Source organism: Prunus persica, chromosome G2 (genome assembly GCF_000346465.2).
Source record: "Prunus persica cultivar Lovell chromosome G2, Prunus_persica_NCBIv2, whole genome shotgun sequence".
NCBI lineage: Eukaryota > Viridiplantae > Streptophyta > Magnoliopsida > Rosales > Rosaceae > Prunus > Prunus persica.
In genome coordinates this window covers 23,981,509-24,005,684 of record NC_034010.1, presented here as the reverse complement: position 1 = coordinate 24,005,684, position 24,176 = coordinate 23,981,509, and the positions used below count along the sequence as shown (strand labels likewise).

The 24,176-nt window shown below is 38.0% G+C and overlaps 7 protein-coding genes, 1 non-coding gene and 1 pseudogene across 11 annotated transcripts; 4 read left to right on the top strand and 5 right to left on the bottom strand.

Moving 5' to 3' along the window:
- On the top strand, window positions 1,229-3,605 carry LOC18784999 (pentatricopeptide repeat-containing protein At3g46790, chloroplastic). The gene has a single exon (XM_007218800.2). It carries the CDS (start codon window positions 1,230-1,232, stop codon window positions 3,114-3,116), a length of 1,887 nt encoding a protein of 628 aa, XP_007218862.1. The 5' UTR covers window position 1,229; the 3' UTR covers window positions 3,117-3,605.
- On the bottom strand, window positions 3,741-5,959 carry LOC18784797 (ras-related protein RABC2a). Its single transcript, XM_007218347.2, has 6 exons — window positions 5,612-5,959; window positions 5,086-5,154; window positions 4,931-4,996; window positions 4,654-4,775; window positions 4,417-4,545; window positions 3,741-4,198 (listed from the first exon to the last, which is right to left on the bottom strand). Exons 1-6 carry the CDS (start codon window positions 5,754-5,756, stop codon window positions 4,103-4,105), a joined length of 627 nt encoding a protein of 208 aa, XP_007218409.1. The 5' UTR covers window positions 5,757-5,959; the 3' UTR covers window positions 3,741-4,102.
- TRNAR-UCU lies at window positions 7,264-7,336 on the top strand. The gene has a single exon. It is a non-coding gene; the product is annotated as a tRNA-Arg (tRNA).
- On the bottom strand, window positions 7,773-11,484 carry LOC18785326 (mRNA cap guanine-N7 methyltransferase 2). Of its 2 annotated transcripts, XM_007218125.2 has the most exons (12): window positions 11,417-11,484; window positions 11,240-11,343; window positions 11,074-11,152; window positions 10,897-10,991; window positions 10,109-10,180; window positions 9,869-9,978; window positions 9,546-9,668; window positions 9,345-9,437; window positions 8,845-8,913; window positions 8,568-8,656; window positions 8,376-8,473; window positions 7,773-8,078 (listed from the first exon to the last, which is right to left on the bottom strand). In XM_007218125.2, the coding sequence occupies exons 2-12, from the start codon at window positions 11,339-11,341 to the stop codon at window positions 7,929-7,931; spliced, it is 1,080 nt and encodes a 359-aa protein (XP_007218187.1). In that variant the 5' UTR covers window positions 11,342-11,343; window positions 11,417-11,484; the 3' UTR covers window positions 7,773-7,928. The 2 variants fall into 2 exon arrangements, with proteins under 2 accessions (XP_007218187.1, XP_020413561.1); XM_020557972.1 differs by lacking the exons at window positions 7,773-8,078; window positions 11,417-11,484 and having other exon boundaries at window positions 8,568-8,642; window positions 11,240-11,414.
- On the top strand, window positions 11,483-13,527 carry LOC18786924 (uncharacterized protein HI_0077). The gene is made up of 3 exons (XM_007218703.2): window positions 11,483-11,742; window positions 11,834-11,953; window positions 12,796-13,527. The coding sequence occupies exons 1-3, from the start codon at window positions 11,563-11,565 to the stop codon at window positions 13,369-13,371; spliced, it is 876 nt and encodes a 291-aa protein (XP_007218765.1). The 5' UTR covers window positions 11,483-11,562; the 3' UTR covers window positions 13,372-13,527.
- On the bottom strand, window positions 13,488-15,425 carry LOC18786336 (protein NTM1-like 9). 3 transcript variants are annotated; one of them, XR_002270309.1, is made up of 4 exons: window positions 14,703-15,425; window positions 14,214-14,509; window positions 13,904-14,031; window positions 13,488-13,755 (listed from the first exon to the last, which is right to left on the bottom strand). XR_002270309.1 is itself a non-coding variant. In XM_020557973.1 (4 exons), exons 1-3 carry the CDS (start codon window positions 14,830-14,832, stop codon window positions 13,944-13,946), a joined length of 510 nt encoding a protein of 169 aa, XP_020413562.1. In that variant the 5' UTR covers window positions 14,833-15,425; the 3' UTR covers window positions 13,488-13,755; window positions 13,904-13,943. The 3 variants fall into 3 exon arrangements, 2 of the variants coding, with proteins under 2 accessions (XP_020413562.1, XP_007220378.2); XM_020557973.1 differs by having other exon boundaries at window positions 13,904-14,027; XM_007220316.2 differs by having other exon boundaries at window positions 13,904-14,012; window positions 14,703-15,416.
- On the top strand, window positions 15,221-16,438 carry LOC109947438 (annotated as a pseudogene).
- On the bottom strand, window positions 16,577-19,145 carry LOC18785238 (NAC domain-containing protein 86). Its single transcript, XM_007219725.2, has 4 exons — window positions 17,696-19,145; window positions 17,212-17,513; window positions 16,940-17,032; window positions 16,577-16,800 (listed from the first exon to the last, which is right to left on the bottom strand). Exons 1-4 carry the CDS (start codon window positions 17,820-17,822, stop codon window positions 16,771-16,773), a joined length of 552 nt encoding a protein of 183 aa, XP_007219787.2. The 5' UTR covers window positions 17,823-19,145; the 3' UTR covers window positions 16,577-16,770.
- On the bottom strand, window positions 19,680-21,046 carry LOC18785541 (NAC domain-containing protein 86). The gene is made up of 4 exons (XM_007219548.2): window positions 20,764-21,046; window positions 20,381-20,670; window positions 20,127-20,231; window positions 19,680-19,933 (listed from the first exon to the last, which is right to left on the bottom strand). Exons 1-4 carry the CDS (start codon window positions 20,984-20,986, stop codon window positions 19,832-19,834), a joined length of 720 nt encoding a protein of 239 aa, XP_007219610.2. The 5' UTR covers window positions 20,987-21,046; the 3' UTR covers window positions 19,680-19,831.

Here is a 24,176-nt window from a genome sequence, read left to right as displayed (position 1 = left end):
CTCTACATGTCGAAGACCCATTTGTCTTTTTACCATGTTTTATATATATTTTATATATTGTTTTTGTAGATTATTATATTTTTCTTTAAAAAAAACTTTATATTTTTGCTTTGTAGCTAGAGATTTGAAAAATAAGCCAACATGGTCTCTAACCCAGTGAAAAATGGCTTGGATTTGCAGACTAGTAATCTCAAGTTTGAATCCCATGACACCGTGATAATATATGTGAGAAACTCTCCTCTAGTTTAGACTATCATTTGTACTTTTAAAAAAAATGAAATGTAAAGTTTGACCAAAAGTTCAAGCTCGAATCGGGTCAAACTTTGAGCCATAAGATATTTAAATAGTCTTAAGGGCTTGACCAGCCCAATTTTCCCCAAAATAATAGACCAATTTTAGGGATTCAAAGAATCAAAGATGCATACTTTGAGCAATCCCACAAACGGTTTCAGCCTTTCTATGCGCAATGAAGTTTAACATGAGTATAGTCGCGGCTATAATATTTATTAAAAACAAATTTTTTATTTAAAAAAAAAAAAACTGATGTATAGCCGAGCGGCTATACTATATTTATTTATTTATATATAATAAAAAAAAAGTCTCCAATAATTATTTTAAAAGAATTTAAAACAGGACCCACTAATAGCCGGGCGGCTAGACTTTTCTTTTAAAAAAAAGTTCGCCTGTATAGCCGCCCGGCTATACTAATTATTAAACAAATTTAAAAAATGGACCCGTATAGCCCGGCGGCTAGACTATTTATAAAAAAAAAACTTCTTAAAAAAAGTCGCCCGTGTAGCCTCCCAGATATACTAGTATAGCCGAGCGGCTATACTATTTAATAAAAAAGAAATTTTTTTTTTACCAAGGACCAAGTATAGCCGGTCGGCCATACTATATTTTTAAAGAAAGGTTTTAACAAAAGACCCAAGTATAGCCGTGTGGCGATACTATTTATTAAATAAACAAAAAATAAATAAAAAAGGGACCCACGTACAGCCGATCGGCTATACTATTTATTAAAAAAAAAAGACCCCAGTAGAGCCGTACGGCTATAATATTTATTTAAAAAAGGACCCATATATAGCCGCGCGGCTATACGATTTATTAAAATATAAAATATAAAATAAAATAAAGACCCACGTACAGCCGCGCGGCTATACTATTTACGTTCATTTGCTTTCCTCAAATAAACGTAACGCTCTCCATTGCTCTCACTGTACGCAGCAATGCGTACGCGTACGCTTCTAAAGTCACTGCTAGCACAAGACCCAACTTGCATCTCATTCTATGCACCAATTTTTCAGTCATTGACTAGCCAGAACTTGTTGAAACTAGGCCAACAAGTCCATGCCCAGATGGCTCTGCGTGGGCTCGAACCTAATGCGTTCCTTGGGGCCAAGATGGTTGCAATGTATGCAAGCTCAGATAATCTTGACTCAGCGGTTAATATCTTTCATAGAGTAAATAACCCATCTACACTTTTGTATAATTCGATTATTCGGGCATACACTCTGTATGGCTACTCTGAGAAAACGATGGAAATTTATGGTCAAATGCATCGTTTAGGCCTTAAAGGTGATAACTTTACGTACCCTTTTGTTCTTAAGTGTTGTGCTAACTTGTCGAGCATTTGGTTAGGGAAATGTGTTCATAGTCTGAGCTTGAGAATTGGGTTGGCGTCTGATATGTATGTTGGGACTTCTTTGATTGATATGTACGTGAAATGTGGTGAAATGAGCGATGCTCGTAGTTCGTTCGATAAAATGACTGTGAGAGACGTTTCTTCTTGGAATGCATTGATTGCGGGGTACATGAAAGATGGAGAGATTTGTTTTGCTGAGGATTTGTTTAGACGAATGCCGTGCAAAAATATTGTGTCTTGGACTGCTATGATATCAGGATACACTCAAAATGGGCTTGCTGAGCAAGCATTGGTTTTATTTGATGAGATGTTGAGAAAAGATTCAGAGGTTAAGCCCAACTGGGTGACTATAATGAGTGTTCTTCCTGCGTGTGCACATTCAGCTGCCCTTGAGCGTGGGAGACAAATTCACAATTTTGCTAGCAGGACTGGTTTGGACTCTAATACTTCCATACAGACAGCGCTCCTGGCAATGTATGCTAAATGCGGGAGCCTTTCTGATGCTCGTCAGTGTTTCGAAAGAGTACATCAAACTGAAAATAGTTTAGTTGCATGGAATACTATGATAACAGCTTATGCCTCCCATGGACGTGGATCAGAAGCTGTATCTACTTTTGAGGACATGATCGGAGCTGGGCTTCAACCTGATAACATAACATTCACAGGATTGTTATCTGGATGCAGCCATTCGGGGCTCGTTGACGGTGGCCTGAAATACTTTAATTGTATGAAGACAATATACTCTATTGAACCCAGAGTGGAACATTATGCTTGTGTTGTTGATCTATTGGGTCGTGCAGGGCGCTTGGTGGAAGCAATAGATCTTGTGAGTAAAATGCCAATGCAAGCAGGGCCAAGCATTTGGGGTGCATTGTTATCGGCTTGTCGAAAGCACCACAATTTGGAAATTGCTGAAATTGCAGCTAGAAAGCTATTCATCTTGGAACCAGACAACAGTGGCAACTATGTCCTGCTATCAAATATATATGCTGACGCTGGCATGTGGAAGGAGGTGGATGATTTGAGAGCGCTTTTAAAATCTCAAGGCATGAAGAAGAATCCTGGATGCAGTTGGATAGAGGTCAACGGGAAAGCCCATCTGTTTCTTGGTGGAGATACATGTCACCCTCAAGCAAAGGAAATTTATGAGGTTTTATTGGAAGAGTTGCCAAATAAGATTAAGGCAGCCGGTTATGTACCTGACACTAGCTTTGTTCTGCACGATGTTAGTGAGGAGGAGAAAGAACATAACCTTACAACCCACAGTGAAAAGCTTGCCATTGCCTTTGGACTTCTTAATGCTAGTCCTGGAGTAGTTCTTCGTGTGACGAAGAACCTTCGAATCTGTGGAGATTGTCACACGGCCACCAAGTTAATATCTAGAATCTACGAACGGGAGATCATTGTAAGAGACTTGAATCGGTTCCATCATTTTAGAGATGGTTGCTGTTCCTGTGGAGATTATTGGTGATTAAAAAAGAGCTTAATTTCACATTAATCAAATCTGTGATATGTTTGCAAGGCCACTGTTGTCATCAGCCATATTCAGTTGAATATTTCAGATTCTCAGGCAAACTTCCTGCTTGAACCGTGTCGCTAAAGGAAGAACCAAAACAGAAAGGGTTCAAAGCTGTGAAATATGCAAGACAACCACTGCAAGTTGAGGATTTTTGCTTCACAAGTGGAATGCATTCAGAAAGCTCTAAGAAGCTCACACAAAGCATGGATTGATTGGCAGATTGAAAAGCTTCTCGTCAATGCTTGTTTCGAAGGAGATGGTGCTCACGTCTCACATATCCTCGGATGTATATAATTTAGAATGCTGGTGGAGGTATGGGTGCAAAGGAAGTCTGGGACCATTTGTTAGATAGGTATTGTGTATAAGTTTTGGTGCTATTTCTGTGGGATTTTTACTGATAGCTGAGGATGTTCTGTTGTAAGATTGTATTTTTGATGGATATTCGTTTCTCATCAACAAAAACTAAAAAAAAACATGTACTATAATAGCAGACCATTGAAGACACAGTAAAGTAATGCTGGACTATGAATGAATAAAGAACTGAAGAATAACACGCAAGACTCGATGAAGGATGCAAAATACCACTTTTCGTGTGTACATCGAAGGCATTTTCTGTATTTATGCAGTTCCTGTACATTTTTTTTAATTATCAGAGATTTATGGATACAGTCATACAGGGCCACTGTTTATATTGTCTATCCAACCAGTACCTGTAATGTGTATCTTTCGAAATGCCTAAGCAAACTCTTAACACCTTCTGAGTAAGCTAATTCAACTTAGAAACAACCAGGACTGTTTCTGAACGCATAGTTGCTAAAATTGTAATGGAAGTGATGATAATTGCTTTAGAAAAGCTCTCCGAAGAGCATAGTCTGCCGGACTCTCGTTACACCAATTCTTGTACTGTCGTTTTCAAACATTTTCATTGAGAGCAGCAATTACCACTGCAAGGCATCTTGTCTTCTTGTTTCTGCTTCAAAATTTATCTCCACATCTACAGATCTACTTTCCAGTAAACTTGGCACCTCCAGCATCTGTTCAAACATTAGGATTGAAGCATAATCAGATGAAAGCCTTGAAGCATGGCATACTGAAGTAAGAGTTAGAAAATTAGTCATCACTCTGACAATTGAAATTCAACTTATATAATTAGAGTTCTAAATCCATTCTCAGAGATATCTATGACTACCGGTTTTCTCTTCTAAATAGGTCATAAGAAGCTATTAATACGTGTTGCAGACAGAATGTATACCTTCAATGTGAGATCTCTGAAACATTGTTGAACATTTTCTCTAGTTTTAGCACTACATTCAAGAAACAGACATTTATGCTCCTGTGCAAGAGCCATTCCCTCTTCTCTACTTACAGCCCTCTCGTTTTCCTGGAAAGTGTTAAACAACATAGGAATGAGATATCCCCAGCATCTTTGAAGAACATGAAAACTCAGAATACATTAAAACAATGGAAGTATGTAACATTTAAGATATACCCTGTCAACTTTATTCCCAACTAGAATTTTGATACACTCAGGATTAGTGGAGTAAGTCTCTACTTCCTTTGCCCAGATATTCGACAAATTTGTAAACGTTTCTCGCCGTGTCACGTCATACACTAAGATTGAAATCAAATGACAAATCAATCAGATTTTGTCCACCACAAATCAGCTCTATTGCTAGAGAAAAAATTATTATAAACTAAGCCCACGAACAGAAACAAAAGTGTTATATTTTTTCGGAAGAGTTATTTTCGTGAATGCAATGACATACCAAGAATAATTCCATGTGCACCTCTGTAGTAAGAGCTTATAACTGTTCCAAACCTCTCCTGTCCAGCTGCAAAAGAAAAAAGGAAGCTTAAAAGCTATGTAAAATCAACAATTTAGCATTCAGTGAAAAAACCAATGAGGGCAATTAATGAATACCTGTGTCCCATATTGTAAGCTTCAATCTCTTCCCACCAACTAAAAGCTGTTTGATCTTGAAATCCACACCTTGAAATGGTTGTTAAAGCATATCAGCACTAAAACACAAGAAAGTAAAAAGTTCTACAATTTTCCTTGAAATTGCACATTAAGGTAGGCAGAATAATTTCCTATGCTCTTAACTTAGTCACCAATTAATCTACCTACATATATGAACACCCCGATTCTAGTCACAGATTTTGCATATTGCATCATGAAAAATACAAGAAAACCTTTGCAATTTCTTCACTCCCTCACCCCTCGGTACAAAAAATTACAATAAAAGTAGACAACTCAAAACTAATCTATTAAAACTATCAAAAAAATGCATATGCCATTGCCACCAATATAAAGAAACCAACATGTACTTAATTTGCAACAGAAAGATACAGAACATCAGCACTTCACAGGACTGAAACCTTGAAATGAAAATCTTGGGAGAGGGAAAAAAAAGGGCATTCGAAGAAAATAAAAGAAGAAGAAATACCAATGGTGGGAGACAGGTCTTGTACAAAGTTGGAAATGAAGCTGAGCAGAAGACTGCTCTTTCCAACACCAGAATCACCAGCCAACAAAATCTTGAAAGAGTAATCATAAATGTTGCTTCCTCCTTTTGGTGAAGAACCCTTCATTCTTGATGCTCAATTAATTACACTCACCAAAAAACAATAAAACAGAAAATATAAAAGCCTGTCACTGTTTCTCTTGTTGAGTTATGTGAAGGTGGTATATCCTTCATTAAGCACACAAGAACTAGAGAGAGAGAGAGAGAGAGAGAGAGAGAGAGATGGAAAACTAATGGGAAACTTCCTGAGGTAGGAGACAGGTGGCGTTGGCGGGTAGCATACGTGTACACTGTATATGAGAGATATCTGGTTTTGTTGTCTAATGATTTTTTTTATAATAATTATTACATTACATAATAATTAATTTTGACGTTGATTTAAAAAGGATTAAGAATGATTGCAGTCCTAAAACAGTGGAATTAGTGTAAATGAATTGCAGGTTTATGTATGTGTAGGACACAATTCTTCTTTCCTTGAACGGCTTTTGCAGCTTTGTTAGACTCTTTGCCCCACGCGCTCTGTTAGCCGGAGTTTTGGCATTTAACACTTCGTCTCCTTGTGAATCAAATGCTTAATGGCTTGATCAAAGGACAGTGGAGCATAGTTTTATCAGACATGTAGCCCACCTATATTTGACATCTTTGGGCTTTAGTTCAATGAAAAATATCATTGGCATGCGGATTAATGGTCTTAAATTTAATTTATAATATTTTTGTAGTGTGTATGCGAAAAATTCTACTCCGCTTGTATATACATAGAATTAGTGATTGTTGAGACATGTGGGTGTTATCCATTGTCATGTTCAACTTCTTCATCCATTATCGAGTGATTTTAAGTTGAATTGTTCAAATTTTATTAATAAATCTGTATCCATTATTTATTGGCTTTTTAACTTAAAAAGAATATGTATAAGAAGAAAGCGAATTATTCTAATTTTTCTGATTTATTTTTTCTACGTGTGTTAATACATAAGGAATAAAAAATATATTTCAATTTCACTTTAAAATATGTAATTGAATAACATCAAACCAGAAATTTTTATTTAGAAAGAACATCAAACCAGAAATTGAATCAAGTAGAAAGAGAATAGTTGATCTAATTCTGATTTCTTAGGACTCTTTCTATATTCCTAAATTCGTCAATTTCTTACTTTATCCATTTCAATTAAATAAACGTGCCAATAAAGCATTAAAGTGTCATATGAATAGACTCAATAAAAAATTTATTTTAGTGAGAGAACCCTTTTGTTTTTGGTTGATTTTTTTAAATGAAGGGATTGGATTGGAGCCTTCATCTAAACCAGAAATGACATCATGTACGTACGCAAGCACAAGGGGATGAGCTAAGCTGTCCGTGCCGCAGCTCAACAAGTGTTCACCATGCAAAGCAGCATGCAAAACCAGCACGCAAGCAGAGGTAGACCAACGGCCATCCTCGTCATCTTCTTCTATATATCTATTTATTCTTATGAAAATGTTGAAAAATACACAAATATTTAACCGCTCAATCGACAAGGTGAATTTCAACAGAAATCTAAAATAAAATGTTATTGACGAGAACGTATTAACAACAAGCGCCCATGGCCTAATGGATAAGGCGTCTGACTTCTAATCAGGCGATTGTGGGTTCGAGTCCCACTGGGCGTGCAAATCTACATTTTTCCTTTTATTTTTATTTTTATTTTTTCAAACGATAACTGTTTTTCTTTTCTCCTTATAATATTGTAGAAGCCCAACCAGCCCCCGTCTTTTATGCTCCCAAATTATGAAATCAGTTAACACATAATAAGGACTTGAAAGCTCAGTTTACTGTCGGTGGGGAGAAATACTTGTGTAAAACGGGAATAACACTCTTTTGCTGTACCCGGTCAATCATGACATATCATACGTGATAATTTTCCACATGACCGTCTGTAATTGGTTGGGAATAGCAAAGTAGTGCTATCCCCGTTTCATACAAGTTTATCTGGTGAGGGAGGGAACAAAAGAGGAATTTAGCAACGTTGAAGTTCAAATCATTTAATCATTAATCATTGCATTTGCTTTAACCTACTAGTATACAAAGTCTTGTCAAATTCAAAAGCCTGCATTAAATGAGGAAAAAGAGAATAATCTAAGTACTAAAACAGAGTCTACCCAGGAAATTAATGAACATGCCACACTGCTGTTACAACTTTGTTAAAAATCAGTCTTTTCCATCCACATTCTTCTTGCCTCCATCCCTCCATCGACCACCAGGTCAAAGTGCCTCAGAAAAACGCAACTCAGCAGGGCCAGGACCCAAAATCCCTTTTTGTTCACTAATCTTGCCCAGGCCAGGAGGTGGCTCTACCGGTACGCTCTTTTCATCATCCCTCCAGACAGTCGTCACTGGCACTTGCCACTCTCTCTACAGTATCAAAAGAAAACCAGAAAAAATAAAATTAGAGTAGTAGTCCAATCATATAAATAAGAAAATTCAAGCCAAGCAAGCACAGATATAAAAAGTAATATAGAAAGGAAGGAAAGAAAAAAACACTGAAGAGCACCACAATACGAGGTTTCCATCATAACTATTAATATCAAATTTACCTTAAAACAAGTTGATTATTAGGATTAAAATTGTTGATTTTTCAGTGACTAGGAGACTAGTCATGCTTCGTAGGCCCAATTTCAATGTATTTTTAGCAAATTTTAAAATACTTGCCTCATCCTGAATGTAAGTTACATCATGCAGCAATGGTGTCGTAAGTGGGGGAGCAACATCAGGGTCTGGCTTTTGAAATATAAATGTGGTATATAGACCTGCAAAAGGAGAATGCCCAAGAAATGGGAAACTATATATAGAGCAAGTTGCAAAAGACAACATTGTAGAAACAAATGGCAACAAATGCATTACCTAACACATCATATGATCGAGGAAGAAGCCTTCCTCTAGGATCCACAAGGTTTGGACCAAAATTCATTATCATGCCTGCAAATTGTGCTCTTACAGAGAAAAGTGAAATAGGAAAGAAGAAAAATCAGCCATGATAAGTTTAAACAAACTTATGCAAAATGAATAGAAAATAATAACTATGGTTTTAAGGTTTTATTCATAGGAAAAAAAAATTTCTTGAAAAATACACTGGAGACATGCTTGTGAAAAATTTAACAAGAAAACAAGAATTCAAAACCTGTTGTCATCATAAAATTCTGTTAAGTTTTGAATCTCCACATACTCCAGACCAGCTTCTCTGGCTAACCTGAATAACTTACCACAGAAACGGATAATCAAGATCAATTGAAAATCACCAGTAAGGCATTAAAGAAGTAAAAGACAACCAATCAAAGAGAGCATGTGTGTGCCACAAAGCAAAGGAGTTGGTTAAATGGTGCTATGGTTGAAACCCATATTCACTTGATAGTCAAACACCCCATTCTTATTCTGGCGTAAATTTTAAATTTTCAAATATCCATTCACTTAAGAGGCATGATTATGGTTAATTAATTTCAAACCAAAGAAGAAGTATCAGTCAGAAAACCATCTTAAAATAAGGAACCTCCATGTGTGAAGCTTTAAAAAAAAAGGAATCTTGTAATGCCAGAAAGTACTATGTATGCCACACTAAGAAATACAACCTACAACCAGAATCAAAGTTTTGAAAGCAAAATTATAACAGAAACAAAACTAAACCTGATGAAGCTCGGGAAATGAACCAAGCAATGAATTTCGGGAGAGATGTCATTAGCAAATTTCAGCTGGTATTTCTTTCCAAATAACGGGAACCTGAAAGTTTGAAGCATATTCATTGCGGGAAAAAGATTGAGCACCCAAAATCATCCAAGAAAACAAAAGCTAAGAGATACATGTTTAATATCTCAAACTTATACATACTTCTCGTCCTCAACTTCAAAGGTGATCATGTAGTTCTCTGATCTAATGCAGTTGGGAACAATGTTTGGTTTCATGCCACTACTTCTATTGTGGTATGCTTCAACATTCTTCTGGTACTTGGCCCTGTATGAAAACAAAATGTCAAATAATCTAGCAATAACTATTTCCCTCCCCCAAGGCTGAATTAGAACTATTTTGATGTTTCACATATAAGAGGGCCATGTATATCAAAACAATTCAACAAATGTTCAAATTTAACAAAATAAATTTAAGATATAAAATAACAAATTAAACAACAGGTCTTTTGCAAGCATATTCCTTACCATATTGTAGATGAGTCGGGAGTAATACCAAAAAAATAACCCCCCGGCTTCAATAAGGATGATACATTAAGCAAAAGTTTCCTTGCTCTCTCCTCAGTTTCAAAACACAGCTGCAAGAGAAAATGCTTTTAAGATTCGGAACATGCAATTCTTAAGTATCATTAAAACTAAAAAAGAAACAAGCACACGACCATTAAAAAGAAAAGAAAAATAAAATCTTTAGAGAAATATATTAGAAACCTGCAAATTCTTCAAGCAGCAAACTAAATCTGCCGGGTTTGTCTGATCTTTCAGATGTATCTCTACATCTTCCTATCAAAGCAATCCACTGTCAAATAATGCAGGACTAAAAAGACAGAAAATTATCCAAAGCAACTTAAAGCAGCCAAAATTTTCAACCCATATATATAAATTTATCATCTAGAGCTAATTTCATATCAGTTGAGTCCTGGATAAATGTCAACGAACAACAGTCATCAGATACAGTTGAAACTTGTGACTGAAATTGCACAGTACCAACTACGACAAAATTTCAATTGTTAGTTTATGGAAAAACAGTCTATGTGCGAAATCAAGAGTAACTACAGAAGCAAAGGAGAGAAATCAAAATTTAAGTCAGCACACTTCGTATCTGGCTAGTGACAATTTTGGGTTTCAAACGACAACAAAATCTTTACTTTCACATTTCATGGAAACTTCTTAAAGGCACTGCTAAAGAATTCATGGAGTTACATTGGTTAAATTGTCCGCCAAAGTGAGTTGCTCAACCATATGGCTCATGAGGTCAATTGCTTTATAGCTATAGAAATGATACCTTATATCACCAGGTCCCAAAATCGTTATCCTTTCATTCAAACCAATTCCTCTGAAGGCCTCCACTACAACAGTTATTAGACAAATAACGAAATTGAACACCAACGAAGACACCCAATTCATGCTAGAATAAAGCCACCTGATTCTAAATCTTCAAATAAAGGAAGCAAAAACAACAAAGACAAACAATGCAGAGTAAAGAAAGAGAGTCTGACCATGCAAGGGTCAAGCTCAAAAAAATCAGCAGTATAAGCCTTCCTCTGGCTCTCCCATGCTTCTCTTCTTTGGTTTATTCCAGATGATGAACCATCTACCCATTGCAACAACAAGCACCACCATTTTTAACTCAGCCATTGTACAAAAATATACACAGAAAACACACGAAACCATACCAATTCCAATGTAATGGCCAATTTGAGCTTCGTCCCATTTCTCTGCATCAACTCCTCCACCGCAATACAATTCACACACCTTGAAAACCACATCACTCAATTATACAAACACAAAACTGTGCCTGTGAAGAGAGAGACAGAGATTTCTAGGGCAGAAGAAACAGACCGTAGCGTAAGGATGCACGAAGATCCTGGTGAGTGCAGCTTTCGCGAACTCGTAGAGTCGGTGGTGAGTCGACTCGGCCCTCGGGCCCGCGTGCTGACTCATCCCTGCAGCTCAAGTCCCACAGAGTCAGGGACAACGACACAGTCACAGACGACGCTTGTCACAAAATGCAATTACCTCCAACCTCAGGTCCTGCTTGGCAAATTAAATTTTCCTCGAACCCGACCCGAATTAAACGCAACAAATTCGGACTTTTCTCTTTAGGTAAAAGTTTCTAGCCACAAAAAGTTGTTTGGGTTTGGCAGAAGAAAAAGAAAAAAAACATGAGCGGAGACGAGAGCTTGGTGGAAGCGGCGCTCCGAGTTTTGAACACTGCGGACCCGTTCGAGAAGGCCCGAGTTGGCGACTCGGTGGCGGCTCAGTGGCTCGGAGGGGCCATCACTCGCGCCTACGACGCTTCCGTGGACCTTCCCGTACCGGATCGTCCTGCCAGGCTCAGCAACGTTGCGTAGGCTTTGTCAATTTACAGTGCTGGAGTGTGTGTTGCTTTTGTGCGCCAAGTATTTGATGAAATGCGTGTGTGTGTGTATGCAGGTGAAGTTGGTGGCGCCGGGGCTGATGCCGAAGCTGGGAAAAGGCGGGAGCTTGCAGAGCAGGCAGGCCATAGTGCATAGCCTCGCGCACACTGAGAGTTGGGCTATTGACTTGTCTTGGGTACTGTAGAGCTGGCCTTTAGCTGCTTGGGCCCTTTCAAGGCCTTTTTCATTTTTATTTTATTTTATTTGTGAAAATCAATAGAAGCATTGGTTCTTGGAGCTTTCAATCTCTTGGCTCTTCATACTTAAACAGAATAATTAATAAATAATTGTGGGGCTAAGAGTAAGATTTGATAAAGATATGGATTTAATGTTAAACATAAAAAATTATAAACTGACCACTTATGTTTTCTGATTTAGTGGTTTAATTATGCATTTGTTATTGTGTGTCTGTGAGTTGCGATTGGTGTTTTGTATTTCATGGCTTTTTCTCAGCCTTGAAGTTTTCTTTTTCAAACCTAGTTGTGTAAGATATGTTCAGAGAGTATGTTGCATTGTTTGTCACAGCTAGTTGATCTTCTTATCTTGTCTCTTCTTAAATGAGAAGGAAGAAAGGATTTTTTTTTTATAAAAGAAAAAAGTGATACATTCATGTTGGGAATTAGGAAAATCCTGATTAGGGAATTGTAGCGGCGTATTTCAATACGCGAGGTTTCTCCAATGCAGGATGAAAGTTGCGTAATGTGAGTGCCAATTGATCGCCACGGGCACGTTACATATCAATCAGCACGCAAACTGTAATAATCTCGCATTACTCATCCTGCATTGGAGAAAAACTATGCAAAGTAGCTTTCTGTCTCATATTGTTGTTTGGTATTTCAATCATGTCAAATCTAAGTTATTTTATTCAATTTTTAAGTTGAATTTTGATTATTTAAATCAATTGTCTTTAGTTTTTGAAAATCTGAATTGGTTTTTTTCATGGTTCTATTAATAGTATATTCGTATTGATTGTTGTAGGACATAATTGCTAGGTTTGGGAAGCAAGAGGCAATGCCGAGTGAGTTCTTCACGGATTTCGTAAAGGTGGCTCAGGACGAAGGCCGTCACTTCACTCTCCTCGCAGCTCGGCTTGAGGAGATGGGTTCTTTCTATGGAGCATTGCCGGCTCACGATGGCCTCTGGGCCTCTGCCGCTGCCACTTCCAAAGACCTAACCGCACGCCTGGCTGTCGAGCATTGCGTGCATGAGGCAAGAGGGCTGGATGTGCTGCCAACAACCATCTCCCGGTTCCGAAAAGGAGGCGACGACACAACAGCTGATTTGCTAGAGAGCGTGGTTTACCCTGAAGAAATAACCCACTGTGCTGCTGGAGTGAAGTGGTTCAAGTATCTTTGCATGAGGCTGGTGTCTGATGAGGAAGAAGATGAAGTGATTAAAAAGTTTCATGCCATTGTGAGGACGTATTTCAGGGGCCCTTTGAAGCCTCCTTTCAATGAAGAGGCGAGGAAAGCTGCTGGGTTTGGGCCTCGTTGGTATGAGCCTCTTGCTGTCAAAGAGCAAGGCACCAACCCTACCCAGCATGAGGGAGCATGAAGGGCATGACCATCATCACCATTGTTGAAGCAATAAAATATCCTTTTCTTTTCTTTTTTCACGTGTGGTTTGATATCTTCAAATTAGCGAGATTAAGAATTAAAATACTAATACAATTGAAAAGAAAATTAGATCCAATACATATAATATTCGGTTGTAGGGGGTAGAGTGTTCTTGAGACTGAAGGTGATACAGATAGATTTAATACTAATACATATACATGAGACTCCAGAAGGTCATGTAGCAGCAGGAGCACTCATACAAGTAATATAGTTATTTTCATTGCTAAACATCTCCCACTTCTGTGCTCATCTGCAGCATGTAATCCTGTAGCTGATGAAGTGCAGGAAAGATTAATTCCCGTTCTTCTGGCCGATGAAATTCCTGTATTAAGAATCATAAACATGCGAGCCGGTAAGTTTGGATATACCCCATAATATATTTAAGAGGAGTTGGACTAGTCCTCCTATTGCCAATTGGTTATGGGGTGGAACCTCAACTTCCTTCATGGTATCAGAGAAAGCTATCTCACCTCTGAAATCCTTTGTCATTCATCATATGCAGGTTCAGCTTCAGCATAGATTGAAGTGTGCTTCTTTATCATCTGCTTTTTTCTTCAAGCGACAGAGAACAAAATCCCTCTGCATAACAAGTACCTACCTAAATTAAGCGATTAACTACCAGCAATTGCATTTCTTATAAGATCACACACATCAAAAGCATTAGTTCATGAATACACACTAAAGCCAATGGATAAAACTTGATGCTGCACAATCCAAACACAGCACAAAATATATATAACAAACATTGCAAATAATCAAGCATGGATGAAAGAGAATGACCTGCTGGGCCAGCTTAGGATTAGGGTTGGCTTCATCTTCAACAAGATAATACTCGTACATGACCCAGTTGGTCTTCTTCGATTGACGCACACGACCTTCATAGAAGGTCAAGGTCTTCTTTCTCCCAGCGGACCCTCGAGCCTTGATCACACGTTCTTTGCCTGTGATTTTCCAGAAGCCTAGCGCAGAGGTCCTTTCGATGCGAGCGCTGTTGTTGTACTTGTAAACCCTTGGGCTGAAGAAGAACATATCCTGATATGGCGACTCTGGCTCTGTGAACAGCCCTGCATACAGCCCTGCATATGCAACACAAACAAAATATCCTAATTTGAAACCAACCCAATTCAAGTTTACTAAAAACGCGACATTTATTTTTATTTTTGTTTTTATTAACAACAGATCAAGATTGTATATACATAACAATCATGCAGTATTAATGAGAAATGTATAGATAAGTAAGAAATTAGGAGAGATAGATTAATGGATTACCAGGAACATCCCAAGGCTCGTGCTTGCAGATATCAATCTCAGGGATGATGTGGTCAACCTGTTTCTTCTCCCTCAAGTAGTGGCTCACCAGTTCCTCTTCAGTGGGAAGGAATCTGAAGTAGCTGTCCATCTCTCTCTCTCTCTCTCTCTCTCTCTAACAAGCAAGAAGAAGCAGCAATGGCATCAGTAGAGTGCAGTTGTATTTTATAGACAAACTCAACCTACGAGTTTCTTTTTTCTTTCTTTATATTTTAGAGTTTGTGATTGGAGAAATGGTGATATATCCAATAGGCTTTTGAAACTTTTCCCCCAACTAGTCTTTCATGAACTTGTTCACCAAGTAGTCTTCTTCGACCCCACCTCATATATTTACCTCCATTCCCTGCACCGAAAATTACCATCATTCACATTTTTCTTTCTTCGTTCTGTTAATTCTTAAATGGGCAATTCTGTACCATAAATTATGGATCATATTATTATTCATTTCGGAACAACTCTATCAAAGACGGTTTACAACCATGTCTGTGAAGCCTGAGCACAATCTCTTTTGGCTTGCAATGAAACAAGTATTCGACCCAAAAAAAAAAGAGAAAAAAAGAAGAGACACCAAATCCTAAGATTAGTAAAAAGGAAACTCATTTTCCGCAACTATTAAACAAACATAATGAAATGATGATTTGTTCATTTGAGAAATAATTGAGAGAGTATTTTGTTGTTTTGGCCTTGGGAGAGTACATATATACATACAAACCCGAAATACTTACATGAATTCAAAATAAAAATACAAAATTCTGCACATTAAAAAGGAAATTTATTCTTGAAAAATCGTACTGTCTTTTTCTGTGCAATGTTTGTAAATTATCATTTGGAATTAGATGGGAAGTCATGCAAAAAAATTATTATTTTTTTCTTTTTTTATGTTAGAAAGTTTAGGGGAGGGAAAGACTACCCCATGCCCAGGCCCAAAGCAAACCCTAAATCTTTTCGTATTTACAGAGGAATTTACAGATTACCCACCAAACATGGAACTGTTGGCATCGGGACTCGAACACCGGTGATAAGTCAATTATTTAAATCAAATGTCTTTAGTTTTTGAAAATCTGAATTGATCTTGTTCATGGTTAAATTAATATAGTATATTCGTATTGATTTTTGTAGGGCATAATTGCTAGGTTTGGCAAGCAAGAGGCAACGCCCAGAGAGTTCTTCACGGATTTCTTAAAGGTGGCTCAGGACGAAGGCCGTCACTTCACTCTCGTCGCAGCTCGGCTTGAGGAGATGGGTTCTTTCTATGGAGCATTGCCGGCTCACGACGGCCTATGGGCCTCTGCCGCTGCCACTTCCAAAGACATAACCGCACCCCTCGCCGTCGAGCATTAGATGCATGAGGCAAGAGGCCTCGATGTGCTGCCAACAAACATCTCCCGGTTCCGAAACGGAGGTAATGACACAACAGCTGATATGCTAGACAGCGTGGTCCACCCTGAAGACATAACCCACTGTGCTGCTGGAGTGAAGTGGTTAGTATCTTTGCATGAGGCTAGTGTCTGATGATGAAGAAGATGAAGTGATTAAAAACATTCATGCAATTGTTGTGAGGTCGTATTTTCAGGGGGGCTTTGAAGCCTCCTTTCAATGAAGAGGCGAGGAAAGCTTCTGGGTTTGGGGCTCGTTGGTATGAGCCTCTGGCTGTCAAGGAGCAAGGCACCAACCCTACCCAGCATGAGGGAGCATGAAGGGCATGACCATCACAATTGTTGAAGCAATAAAATATCCTTTTCTTTTCTTTTTTCACTTGTGATTTGATATCTTCAAATGAGCGAGATTAAGAATCAAAATACTAAATATGGAAATACCAATACAATACAATACAATAGTCACAAGGATACAAATGAAGAGAAAAATATAGGTTTGATTATACTAATACATATTACTGAGACTTGAAGGTGACAGAGATAGGTTTAATACTAATACATATAGTAGGACTCCAGCAGGTCCCATGCTAAACATCTCCCACTTCTGTGTCCATCTGCAGTGTGTAATCCTGTAGCTTCAGTGCAGGAAAGATTCATTCCGGTTCTTCTGGCTGAGGATACTCCTGTATTAAGAATCATAAACAAGCGAGTGGTTATGTTTGGATATATACCCATAATAAAAAGTTGAGATTCCACTCTAAAACCAATTACACTTCCCACGGCTAATTGGTTATGGGTGAAACCTCAACTTCCTTATCTCACCTCTGAAATCAAGGGCCATTCATCAGGTTGAGCAAAGATTGAACTATCCTTCTTTTCTTGTATTTTCTTCAAGCAACACAGAACAAAACCCCTCTGCATAAGTTGAAGACCCCTTATCAAAATCATAAGCCTTTGCAATTCTTATAAGATCAGTGATCACACACGCATCAAAAGCATTAGTTCTTGAAAACACACTAAGCCAATGGAACTTGATGCTGCACAAGCCAAACACAGCACAAAATATATAACAAGCCTGGATGAAAGAGAATGACCTGCTGGGCCAGCTCAGGAGTAGGGTTGGCTTCATCTTCAATGAGACTATATTCATGCATGATCCAGTTGGTCTGGTTAAATGGAGGCACACGACCTTCATAGAAGATCAAGGTCCTCTCTCTCAAAATGGACCCTCGAGCCTTGATCACACGTTCTTTGCCTGTGGTTTTCCAGAAGCCTCGCGCAGTGGCGCTGTTAGTGCGAGCATAGTTGTTGTCGATGTACCTGTAATCCCTTGGGCTGAAGAAGAACATAGGCTGATGTGGCGAGTCTGGCTCTGCGAACAGCCCTGCATACAGCCCTGCATTGCAAATGCAACACAAAACAAAATATCCAAATTTGAAACCAACCCAATTCAAGTCTTCAAGTACCAAATACTAAAAACACAACAAGAACTTATTTATTTATTTATTTTTCGGGTTTAATTAACAACATAACAAGATTGTATATACATAACAATCATATACAGTATTAATGGATTACCAGGTACATCCCAAGGCACGTAGTTGCCGATATAAATCTCAGGGATGATGTGGTCAATCTGTTTCTTCTCCCTCAAGAAGCTCACCAATTGTTCTTCAGTGGGATCCAATCCGAAGTAGCTGTTCATCTCTCTCTCTCTCTCTCATGCAAGAAGAAGCTGCAATAGCATCAACAGAGTGAAGTATTTTGTAGACAAACTCACCCCAATCCCTCCAAGGAAACAAGTTTTGCGGACGCGTCACCCTTTTTTTTTTCTTTTTTTAAATGTTGTTTTTCATCAACCCCTCTTGGAGATTAGCTTGTTAGAATAGTTTACATTTTGGAATCTCCCTCGATCAAGTCATAAAAATATTCTCTGGTCCTTTATTAGTAAGTTAGCGGTCCTTTTCCTACGGACATTGAATTCCACATCAAAATATGATTAGTTTTTACCAGGCTAACAAAAATTGCGTCGCCAAAGTGATGTCAAATTTAAATAGATACACATATTGCTACATGTAGACAATGTCAAATTTAGAGTATGTAACACCCAAGTGGTTTAGAGTATGTAATAAATTGTTCCATATCTTCTAAAATTTGGCTAAACCAAAGTTATGAATCCTTACACTATCGGCCTCTTCAGTTTAAACGTCAAGTTCAGTTTTTTTGACGCAACACTTTTTTTTTTTGCCTTCTTTTTTTTTTATTTTTTTACATGAACTACAAATGGGATTTTCAAGGTTCACTCAGAAACCTTTATCTAGATTCTTCTAAAGACAAATACACAGGCTTGGATACACTAAATGTTCACTCAATAATTAACATCAAAGAAATTTACAGGCTTCTCTGTACTCTCAATAAACAAAGCAGAGAGTAGTGCATAAAGTAAAATTTCCTAACCAACAAAAGCAGGCAAAAATGTGCAAAAGCATGAAACGACAAAGCAAACATTGACTATGGAAAACTCCTTTCCATTTCCTTACCTTTTCCAGATTCCCTTTTAATTTGCGTTGATGTTTAGGCTTTTGAAACTTTGCCCCCAAGTAGTCTTTCATGAACTTGTTCACCAAGTATTCTTCGACCCCGCCTCAAATATTTGCCTCCGTTCTCCGCACCAAAAGTACCATCATTCACATTTTTCTGTCTTCTTTCTGTTACATGCTCCCCACTTGCCAATTGCCATTGTACCTCTTCTAGTAAATCAGATTATCTAACTTTTGATAAAGATATGGATTGATCACATCGAAAACTTATAATGAATTTCAATGCAAATGTGTAATTCATACATGGGCGATTCTGTACCATAAATTATGGATCACATTATTGTTCACATAAGAACGACTCTATTAAAGATGGTTTACGGTAAAATTAAACCATGTCTATAAAGCCTTAACACAATCTCTTAGTAAAAGGGAACATTAGACCCGAGAAAAAAAATTTGAAACAAGTATTCGACCCCAAAAAAAGAAAACCGAACTCCAAACATTAGCAAAAAGGAAACTTATTTTCGGCAACTATTAAACAAACATAATGAAATGATTTACTAGGACCAAAATATATATATATATATATATATTTTATTCATTTGAGAAAATAATTGAGAGAGTATTTTGTTGTTTTGGCCTTGGGTACAAACACGAAATACTCTACATTAATTCAAAACAAAAAAAGATGACCGAATTTTGCACATTAATAAGGAAATTTATTCTTGAAAAATCGTGGTGATCTTTTTATGTGCCATGTTTGTACATTATTCCCTTTTATTACAGGGAAAAGGAAATTTGGAATTAGATGGGAAGTCATGTAAAATTTTGCACCCATTGGGTATCTCAAATGATTTTGCTGTCAACATGCAAATTGAGTTTCATGTGACAAAATTACTGTGATTTTCTCAACCGCCACCATGGTTATTTCTGAGAAATCTTTCTAGCTTAATTTAAAGTGCAGGGCACCAACCCTGTATTCACTGCATATGGGGAAGCATACCATTGTTGAAGCAATAAACTAAATGTTAAATTAGTGAGATTAAGAATTAAAATACTAAATATGGAAATACCAAATACAGTATAATACAATACTCACAACACAAGGGTACAATTGAAAATAAAATGGCAGAGAGGTTTAATACTAATACATATAGTAAGCTCCAGCAGCAGGTCATTTCTTGCTAGAAATCTCAAACTCCATCTCCCCCGAGATGTTATCCTGTAGCTGATGTGCAGGAAAGACTAATTCCAGTTCTTCTGGCTGAGAACATTCCTGTATTAAGAATCATAAACAAGCGAGCGGTCAAGGGTATACCCAAAATAAGACGTTTGTATTGAAGGAAGGTGAGGTTTCACTCCAAAACCAATTACATGTATTGAGAGAAGTTTGTCTACTCCTCTCATTGCCAATTGATTATGGGGTGGAACTTCAACTTCCTTTCTGGTATCAGAGCAAGCTATCTCACCTCCGAATTCCCAACCCATTCAGCATATGCAGGTTGAGCTACAGCACATATTGAAGTTTCGTGCTTATCTGCTTTTTTACTCAAGCGACACAGTACAAAATCCCTCTGCATAAGTTGAAGACCCCATATCAAAATGATAAGCAATTGCATTTCTTATAAGATCAGTGACTACACACACATCAAAAGCATTAGTTCATGAAACATTAAGCCAACAGACAAAACTTGATGCTCAAGCATGGACGAAAGAGAATGACCTGCTGGGCCAGCTTAGGATTTGGAATGGCTTCATCTTCACAGAGATAATACTCGTGCATGACCCAGTTGGTCCTGTTACATTGAGTGACACGACCTTCATAGAAGATCAAGGTCTTCTTTCTCCCATTGGACCCTCGAGCACCCTTGATCACACGTTCTTTGCCTGTGGTTTTCCAGAAGCCTCGCTTAGTGACCCTGTTGGTGCGAGCTCTGTTGTTGATGTACTTGTAATCTCTTGGGCTGAAGAAGAACATATCCTGATATGGCGACTCTGGCTCTGTGAACAGCCCTGCATTGCAAATGCAACACAAAACAAAATATCTAAATTTGAAACAAGAAAAATCCCAAGGCTGAGATTGATATGCAAACAATCATGTATTACCAGGTAACTCCCAAGGCTCGTACTTGCAGATATCAATCTCAGGGATGATGTGGTCAACTTTAAAATCTTTGTCCTGTTTCTTCTTCCTCAAGTAGTAGTTCACCAGTTCCTCTTCAGTGGGACGGAATCTGAAGCCGCAGTCCATCTGTGTGTGTGTGTGTGTGTGGATATAACAAGTAAGAAGAAGCTGCAATGGCATCAGTAGAATGAAGCTGTATTTCATAGACAAAACTCACCGCCCAAACAAGTTTTGCTGACATGTCACGCTTTTTATTTATTTATTTTTAAATGTTGTTTTTCATCTAATCTCCCTCAAGTCACAGAAATCTTTCACTTTCTGTTCTTTGAGTAAGTTAGATGTCCTTCTCCTACATTGAATTCCACTTCCACATTAAAATAGAAACAAAATAAGAATAGTATTACTAGGCGGATCCTTACACATTGCTAAAGTGATGTCAAATTTAAAGAGATGACACATTGCTACATGTGGACAATATTTAACGAATAAATTTAAGATGTAATTACATTTTACACTCATGTAGGTTAGAGTATATAATAGATTGGTCCATATCTTTTAAAAATTGACAAAAATAAAGTTACGAATTTGTGGGGGTCTTTGTTCTCCCGGCAGCTATAAATGGGCTGGGCTGCCAGAAAAGGAAAATCACTGAAATTGCCCTCTGTGCTTGAGTTCGAAAATTAAGCCCCAAAAGCACTTCGAAAGGGCAGCAAAACCTTAGGAAGTGTTCTGGTTACCTTCACCAATGAAAATGAGGGCTGCTTACAGGTGTTTTGTGCTTGCTTTCAGATAAGATTTTGGCTTAGCATGAAGAGCTTGTGGCATGAGAGCAGGGTCAGCATGAGTTGAGCACCAAAGAGGAAAATAAGGCTTCTTAAGGAGAAATGTGAGTGTTTAAAATGAGGGAAACTAGATTTGCAGGGTGATCTTGGCTGAAAGGAGGTAAAAGATGAACATCTCTTCTTCCAGCAGCTTGACAGATTCTGAAAATAATCTGTCAAGCAAAGCAGAACGAAGAAGAAGGGTGAATAAGGTTACTGGATTTTGCTAGTAAGAGAGGAAGCTTGCTCTCTCAGCCTGGGTTGGTTTTTGCTAGGTGGAGGGGACCTCCTTTTATAGCTGCGGGAAACTATCCTTTCCCAAGAAACCCTAATGGTTTCTTCCCAATCTTGGCAAGCCTTTCCATCCTTTTTCCTCTCCTCTCTTGACTTTCCTATCTGGGTGAGATTTCCCCTTATCTATTTGCACAAAATCAGGAGTTTTGGAGCTCAAGACCCTTTTTCCCGCGGCTACTTCAGTAGGGAGCTCCACTCTTGGCTACTTTTCTTCTTCTTTCCCTTCTCCTTCCTGGGCCAGCACTGATAAGGGAAAACAACTGGGTGTATACGCTGGTTTGAAAGGGTACTCCTCGTCCTGACAACTTACATGCTAATATCCCTTGGTCTCTCTAGTGTTTTATTTTGGAAATTGATTCATTCCCATGTGCTGGCACTTTCCAGCAGCTCTGTTCAGTGATCCTGCAGACCTCTTCTACGTGGCTTCTATTTTTCTAGCAAAGGGCTGAGGCTTTTGTGGCTTATTGTGAAATTTTGTATGGGCTAAGGTACTTCATTAAAAAAGTGGGCTATTTAAACATTGGGATTTTGGTTGGGCTATCCTTTGACTGGGCTAATTTTGGTTGGGTTATTTTTTGACTGGGCTAATTTTGGTTGGGTTATTTTCCCCTTTTTGCTCACCCATATATTTGGGCCTAAGAAATGGGCTTGGGTCCCGAGGCTCCCAAGCAACCCGGAACCTCCATTTCTCGTCCCATCAATGGGCCTCATGACGACCTATTACCATCCATACCACAACCCACTCAAGCAAGCCCCGGGCATTTTGAGTGGCTTGGGCCCACTTAGGCTTGTAGTGTATTTGGGTGTGAAACAACGATTTCATGCTTGGCATGGCATGTCGCTTGGCGTGCTTTAATTTTTTTTATCATCCTTGATGTTTAATTTTGGCATGGGCTCGTAGAGCTAGCATGGTGAATTAGCATGGCGCATGAATTTCAATTCGCATGTGGCAAGTTTTCGAGTACCTCTTTTTTATGTCTTTTCTTAACAAAATGACGTTTCGGGCTGGTAATTTATTTGGGCCCAATCATGAATTTTTAGGGTCTCAACAGAATTCTTACACCATCAGCCCCTACGTCAATTTAAACTCAAGTTAAACTTTAGTTTTTTTAGTGTAACATTCTTTTGCGTTTCTTTTTTGCTTATATGAATGCCAGATTGATGACAAAATGCCCTATGAACAATAAAGAAGAGCTTCTTAAAAGAAAATCTTAACCTTCTAAATGTTGAAAGAGATTAAAAATGGCTGACATTTGTAAACCAAATTTATTTAACTGAAATACACAGGGCTTACATACACTTCATGTTCACTCAATAACTAACATCAAAGAAATTTATAGGCTTCTCTCTGCTCTCAATAAACAAAGCAGACAGTAGTGCATAGGGTAAATTTTGCTAAACAACCAAAGCAGGCAAAATTGTGGAAAAGCATGAAACTACAAAACAAACATTGACTATGGAAAAGTGCTTTCCATTTCCTCACCTTTTCCAGATTCCACTGTAATTTGCATTGGCATTGCTGGGTTGTGATTGGAGAAATGGTGATATGTCCAATAGGCTTTTAAAACTTTCTCCCGAAGTAGTCTTCATGAACTTCCTCACCAAGTAATCTTCTTCGACCCCACCTCAAATATTTGCCTCTATTCTGATACCTAAAGTGCACTATTATTCACCTTCACACAAAATGGACACATTACTAATCGCGTAGAAACTTATTAATAATTTCATCACAAATATCTAATTTACGAACGGGATAATTATGTACTATAAATTATGAACCACATTATTGATCACATTAAACCAACTAAGTAAATTTAGATTTTAGCCACAAAAAAACTTTCACTTTTGAAAAAAGCCAAAAAAATTTCAAAAAAGACAAAAAAAACCCCTCAACTTTCAAACTAAAGACATGCAAATATAAGGGATTCCTTAGGAAATCCAAAAATAAATAAGAGTAATTTTGTTCATTTTGACTTTTTTTCAAAATATTTCTCTCCCCTTTAGCATTTTCCGATCCCCACAACTCCTAAAAGGATCTATGCTGGTGAGTAATGTTCCACTAACCACACAAGAGGATTTCGAGGTGGGTTGTAGTGGTATGGGCTTTAGACATAAGCTGAAATTTCGTTTGAATCTTTTTCTGGGTTGTGGGCCTCGTCTCCGTACAATATCCATAAGTCCAACACCTACACCATTTAGGTTCGGTTATAAACTCGAGTACCGTTTGTCACGTGCATTAAGTGCTCTTAACCTATATTTACTGTGATTATGTTTCTTAA

Bases quoted from the DNA above. Each gene is read 5' to 3' on its own strand.
- LOC18786924 (XM_007218703.2), top strand. From the start codon at position 11,563: ATGAGCGGAGACGAGAGCTTGGTGGAAGCGGCGCTCCGAGTTTTGAAC. The intron at 11,743-11,833 runs GTTGCGTAGGCT...GTGTGTATGCAG, and splicing joins GTCCTGCCAGGCTCAGCAAC to GTGAAGTTGGTGGCGCCGGG. The intron at 11,954-12,795 runs GTACTGTAGAGC...TGATTGTTGTAG, and splicing joins GGGCTATTGACTTGTCTTGG to GACATAATTGCTAGGTTTGG.
- LOC18784797 (XM_007218347.2), bottom strand. From the start codon at position 5,756: ATGAAGGGTTCTTCACCAAAAGGAGGAAGCAACATTTATGATTACTCT. The intron at 5,155-5,611 runs GTATTTCTTCTT...AACCATTTCAAG, and splicing joins AGACCTGTCTCCCACCATTG to GTGTGGATTTCAAGATCAAA. The intron at 4,199-4,416 runs GTATACATTCTG...ATGTTTGAACAG, and splicing joins TCAGAGATCTCACATTGAAG to ATGCTGGAGGTGCCAAGTTT.
- LOC18785541 (XM_007219548.2), bottom strand. From the start codon at position 20,986: ATGAAATACAGCTTCATTCTACTGATGCCATTGCAGCTTCTTCTTACT. The intron at 20,671-20,763 runs GTAATACATGAT...TTTGCAATGCAG, and splicing joins CGAGCCTTGGGAGTTACCTG to GGCTGTTCACAGAGCCAGAG. The intron at 20,232-20,380 runs GTCATTCTCTTT...CAACTTATGCAG, and splicing joins ATCCTAAGCTGGCCCAGCAG to AGGGATTTTGTACTGTGTCG.
- LOC18784999 (XM_007218800.2), top strand. From the start codon at position 1,230: ATGCGTACGCGTACGCTTCTAAAGTCACTGCTAGCACAAGACCCAACT.
- LOC18785326 (XM_007218125.2), bottom strand. From the start codon at position 11,341: ATGAGTCAGCACGCGGGCCCGAGGGCCGAGTCGACTCACCACCGACTC. The intron at 9,979-10,108 runs GTTTCTAATATA...TTTCTCTTGCAG, and splicing joins GCTGCTTGAAGAATTTGCAG to CTGTGTTTTGAAACTGAGGA. The intron at 8,914-9,344 runs GTTTAGTTTTGT...TAAGTTATTCAG, and splicing joins CATTTCCCGAGCTTCATCAG to GTTAGCCAGAGAAGCTGGTC.
- LOC18785238 (XM_007219725.2), bottom strand. From the start codon at position 17,822: ATGAACAGCTACTTCGGATTGGATCCCACTGAAGAACAATTGGTGAGC. The intron at 17,033-17,211 runs GTCATTCTCTTT...CAACTTATGCAG, and splicing joins CTCCTGAGCTGGCCCAGCAG to AGGGGTTTTGTTCTGTGTTG. The intron at 16,801-16,939 runs GTGAGATAAGGA...TTCTTAATACAG, and splicing joins AATGGCCCTTGATTTCAGAG to GAGTATCCTCAGCCAGAAGA.
- LOC18786336 (XM_020557973.1), bottom strand. From the start codon at position 14,832: ATGGACAGCTACTTCAGATTCCTTCCCACTGAAGAGGAACTGGTGAGC. The intron at 14,510-14,702 runs GTAATCCATTAA...TTGCATATGCAG, and splicing joins CGAGCCTTGGGATGTTCCTG to GGCTGTATGCAGGGCTGTTC. The intron at 14,028-14,213 runs GTCATTCTCTTT...TAATTTAGGTAG, and splicing joins ATCCTAAGCTGGCCCAGCAG to GTACTTGTTATGCAGAGGGA.